Consider the following 5,371-nt stretch of genomic DNA (forward strand, 5'->3'; position numbering starts at 1 on the left):
CTAAAAAAAAATGCTTTACCAATTCAACCTACACAAATAGAATCGAAGAAACTTTGACATACATAAAAATAATCACATTAAAAAAATCATAAAATCTTCCATTAATAAATAGTTTTAATTAATTTTTTTTACACTTCCATGCAAAACAAAAATCCCAAGGAAAATGTGGCTATGGTGATAAACTGAAACATTAAATAAATTTAAAAAACAATTTCCCTATTTGTTAAATCAAATTTCTAAAATGGAAAAGATATAAGATAAAACAAGAAATTCAATGAATCAAATGGCTCATTCTTATACCTAAACTTCACCATAGCAACACTCGACAACTTACATTATTAGTGTACATTTACCATTAATTTCCCTTTGAGTCCCATTGTTGAGAGATCCGATCTATCCAAATGAGCAAACCTAACCTGGCGTTCGCGAACCGCATAATTCTACCCATCCTAGCTTCGCTACTCTTACTCGGGTTACTGGTCCTACGCTTCCAGGCTGCGCCCACAGGCACCATAACGCTCTCACAGCAACCACAGAAGAAAAATCCAGAGCATGTTGCTTTCATTCCCTTGCCTTTCCCAGACAAGAGAGGATGGCTAATGGACCCAGTGGCGGCCGCTGCAAAAGCAGGACTGTCAGGTATGAATCCATTGATTCATTTATTCTCTCCAATAGGCTTTTGATGCAATTGAATTTAGATTGATATGATGTTAGTTTGGGCAACAGGGGGTGCCATATCATGCCAGGGGGTGCATGTGGGTGAGATAAAGCCATGGGGCGTCAGGGCAAATCACAGGCATAGGAGCTGTAATGAGACCTTCATCATCTGGGGAGCGAAAACACGTTTCCGGGTATTAATTATTCTTCTCCTTTCTCTGCGAGGTTAGAATACATCTTTGACATGTCATGAAGTCTCTGCTCGGCTCCCATGGGTGCTCCTAATGGGGTTTGGGGATGTATGGACATGTGTAGAATCATATAGAGTTTTGAATTATCCATTGGATTTTGGGATTTAACTGTGTCAAAACGTTTCGGTCACCAAAAATCAGGAAAGTAGTAAGATGCATGTATTTATGTATAGATAGATAGATGGATGGGTTGAGGAGAAAATTGGGTAATTATGGCTGATTCCTGCTGTGTGCAGTTTATACATTTGTATATGAATGCATGCATTGACAAATGGATTGGGGATAAAATTGGGTAATGATTGCTGATTAATGTCGTCTGCAGTTTGAAGATAGTGGGAGGGAGAAGGGTTATGAGGAAGTGCTCGTGGGTGCAGAGGACATTGTGGTGGCCACTAGTCCCAGAGGAAGGGCTCATGCGTTAGTAAATGTTGATCATACCCATTCGACCTACTTTCTTGGTTGCCAAGATGCCGTGCTCAACTTCTCCAATCCCGACACGGATTTTCATATCTGGAAAGATCTGTGATGTATATGCATACTCAAAAGCGAGTGCATGAATGTACAGAAATTGTATTCTGCTCTTGTAATTGACAACTAGATCACCTTTACTTGGTTTCCTTTGTATTTATATTACTGTCTTTCTTGCACATTGTTGTCGGTTTGATTCTTGCAATTCCAGCTTTTATCTGGAAATATTCTCAAGTCCATTTTTCCAGTTAATTCTCTTTTAGTTTTTACTCTTTGTTTCGAGACATGTTTTTATGAATTGTATTGATGAAACCGTATTGTACAGAACATATTAAATGAAAAAAAGGAGAAAAGTTGTGGCGAATTGGTAGCATCCTAAATACCCCTATGAACCTCGATCTTTAAGTAAGGCTTTCATCAAACAAAAATGCCTCATGGTTCTATACAGTGCAGATCATAAACTCAAAAAAAAATGCTTTGAACGGAAAACTATGTCTGGAAGTAGGAAGTAGCAACCAACAAGAACTAACTCAGGCGATAAAATCAAACTACCTACTGGCGCAAGCATGTTATGTCCCAAACCTTTAAAATAGTATAACAAATCATATTATACACAATGTACACAAGATATGAATGCGGGTTACAACTCCCAAAGAGATCATGGATATGAGTCACATTTTAACTCCTTATATAATAGGAGATTCTCCTCCAGTTAACTCCAATTCATCCATATTTCCAAATCATATATAACTATGCCCATAATAACTATATTGACCTCTTTATACCTATTATTACTCATTGCACATGCAAGCCCTTTATTAGGCTTACCCCTATTATATGTACTTAAATCCTATATATGCTCCGCTGAGGGTCATATCATGGTACTCTCCTTATAACAGCTTTGTCCTCAAAGCTTTGCCGTTAAGGGTTTTACATGTGATGAAATTGAGTAATGGATTTCCTAATATTCCCAGTATCTACTTTCTTGCTGCCACTGACAATGATTCATCCATCCAAGTTCAATTCTTTTCGGTCTTAATACTTGATAGATCATAGTTTTATAATTGTTTCCCCTTTGATTTTATGTGCTATTTTCGTAACTTCTTCAATTTGTTGTAATTGTTTCTTTTGATAATATCTCGTTGAATAATGGTTCTGTGATGCCATGTTCCATGAGTGTCGTTGATTATTCCATCTTCTTTCTTGATATTGCTCATGCAGATCTTCTAGTCTTTTTGCCAACTTTCTTGGTAATGACGGTGTTCATATAGTTCCATCTTTGGTGCTTTTAGTTCATTCCGCACTACCCTAACATCAATGTTCTTTTGAAAAACAATGACATGTTTTATCCTCTGTGCTTGGTCTTTGATCAATATGGCCTTTGTGATAATACCATCATATTCCCCATCTACATATTCTAGTTTGAGTTCAACTTCAAGTATTTTATGGTGACTTTTTTGCATCTTTTCTTCCTCCTTGTCTTGCTTCTTAAGATCAGTGTTATCCATTAACTTCTCTTGTCCTTCTTCAGTCCTAGATTGGATTTCTTGTTTGATGCCTTCTGTACTTGGTGCTTCTTCAACCTTCTTGCAAAGCTATTATTAAGTCTTTTGGTAGTCTCTTCATACAAGATCCTTGTATTTTCTTCATTTTGACAATGCTTGTTTTCCTTTTGAAAATCTTAACCTCATCCCAGTAGTGTTTGATTGTGGTTTTATCGTCTATAGATATCTTCATCCTTCTTGCCTTGTATTTGCTCATGTTTTATTGCTGTAAGTTCTTAACCTCTTTATTGAGTGCTTCATTAAAAGCTTGCAACTTGGACAATTCAGCACTCTCCTTCTCGAGCTCTTCTTCTTAATCCTTCATTATTTTTCTGCAACTTGGAAAGTTGTTCTTTATTTTCCTTGAATTCACCTTTAATTGTATGCGTCTCCCCTGTATTTATCTGTTGGATCCATCTATATGAAAACGGTTTCTCAATTTCATCCCAAAGTAGAGTGTCATCTAATATATTCTGAAGACTACCACCATATTTTAGCTTCACCATAAAAATAAATATTTGAATCAAAAGGACTTCTATAATTTTTCTTTGCTATCTTCAACCATTCTTTAGGATCACATTCATCTTCATCCCTACCAATTTAGGTATTGCCATTAGTTCTTGCTCGGTATCTAACCAAACCCCTTAATTTCTGACCATACAATCTTCACAATGTTGATTCCAAATAGCTATGTACATTTTTGATATATTCCATCTTTATGATTTTGTAGGCTCACCCATGGGGGATTTGAAACGGTGACCTATCACAAAGAGTGCCTTAACAGTGCAGTGTGCACTCATTCACCGTCAATCCAAAGCCCGTGGGCCTGATATATTCTATCTTATTTCTCCCTATGTTTTCAAAATAATTTGGCACAGTGCCCTCCATGCCATTGGGTGGTTCTGCTAGGGTTTTGAGGCTGTGATTTTAAATGCCAGTAACTTTCTCAATATTGATCAGGTTCACTATTATGACCCCAATTTGGAAGTGGCATTGCTGCTTTGCTTCTAATGGCTCCTATCTTGCTGCAATCGGGTTCATAACCAAAGAGATAATCTTGCTGCAATGATTTCTCATGAGGGTTTGGAGTCAAACTTAAAATACTTGTAACTTACATGATACCTCTTAGAATTGTTATTATATAACCCCAACTCTGAAATGCCATTGCCACTCTGCTTCTATGGCACAGGTCCTGCTTCAATTTGGTACATAGACAGATAGAAAGGTGCACGACAAGAATTTCCTGGAGGATTTTGTGTCACAACCTAAAAGAGTTGTAACTTCCCTTATTTTTCTCAAAATCTCTATTATAACTTCAATTTTGAAATGCCATGGCCATTTTACTTCTAATGGCACTATGGTCTGGCAGTTGGCTGTGATCTTGTGAAGAGACTAAGAGAAAAACCTGCCACAAGAAAATCTGAAAAAGGGAAAAAAATTCTTGCTTCCACTTGGTCTCATAACCACTACAGCATAAAACAGTGACAGTTTATCGTCATTATGCTTCAGTGGTCATCCTGTCTCTTTTGGAGGCCGGTTTAAGATCATATGGTCCCATCCTGCATCTGTATCTTGCTGCATCTTGTAATTGACCAAATTATAATTATTGACATTAATATTTTTAGCTAGAGTTATCTACATAAGGCAGACACGTCTCTCATGCCTTGTATATTAGATAACCTTCATTATTGCATATCACTATACCTTTGTAACTGTTACATTTAATATATTTATATGTAACTGCTATATCCAATATATTTATTTGTCTACTGGGCTACATGGCTTTGTGCCTTTATCTATGAATACATAAGATACATTATAATTTATGATTACATTAAGATACGCCACAAGTGGTAAACATAGCTTAAGGTAGTCACAGTATGTCATAGGCATTCACAGGAAAAGGTACGAGGGCATGTGGTCCAATAGGCAGAACATAATATTAAATGTAAGTCAATCTCTTTATTTTTTTCTCGTCAATGTTTCTCATCATTTTTGTGATTTTCGGCTATCATTTAATACATTGGTGATGCACACGGCTGATAGGAATCCTGCTTTCAATGCTGTATATCCTCCATGTTATTTTGATATAATAACTAACTAAGAACAAGTGATGGCTTCATAGGAGATTCTTATAGGTTTGGACATCCTAATAGTCCCAAATGATGAGAGGTAAATATAACCCTGCAAATAATGCACATTGCACGCAGGACCCTGTCAAGAAGATCTACACACAATGGGAGATAGAGCAGGACACAGTGTCTAAGAAATGAGAGATTGAGAGAGTTGAAACCGCAAGTGCATTCACTGATAAACATAAAGAGTATTAGCGATTGAGTGGAAGCCCTTTTACAGGCCTAGGGTTACCCTCCTTAAAGAGATTATCCTAGAATGAATTGTAATTCCTCTACTGCCTTTAGGTTGCTATAAATCCAAATCATTTATACAATG

At 36.8% G+C, this 5,371-nt stretch overlaps 1 protein-coding gene across 1 annotated transcript; it reads left to right on the forward strand.

Annotated features, from left to right (window-relative positions):
- Positions 1 to 322: 322 nt before the first annotated feature.
- LOC149143968 (uncharacterized) lies at positions 323 to 1,555 on the forward strand. Its single transcript, XM_089449526.1, has 3 exons — positions 323 to 639; positions 727 to 851; positions 1,231 to 1,555. The coding sequence occupies exons 1-3, from the start codon at positions 402 to 404 to the stop codon at positions 1,432 to 1,434; spliced, it is 567 nt and encodes a 188-aa protein (XP_089305652.1). The 5' UTR covers positions 323 to 401; the 3' UTR covers positions 1,435 to 1,555.
- The last annotated feature ends 3,816 nt before the right edge of the window (positions 1,556 to 5,371 follow it).

Source organism: Pinus tabuliformis, chromosome X (assembly GCF_031772625.1).
Source record: "Pinus tabuliformis cultivar Carrire ecotype Pingquan chromosome X, CPIR1, whole genome shotgun sequence".
Classification (NCBI taxonomy): Eukaryota; Viridiplantae; Streptophyta; class Pinopsida; order Pinales; family Pinaceae; genus Pinus; species Pinus tabuliformis.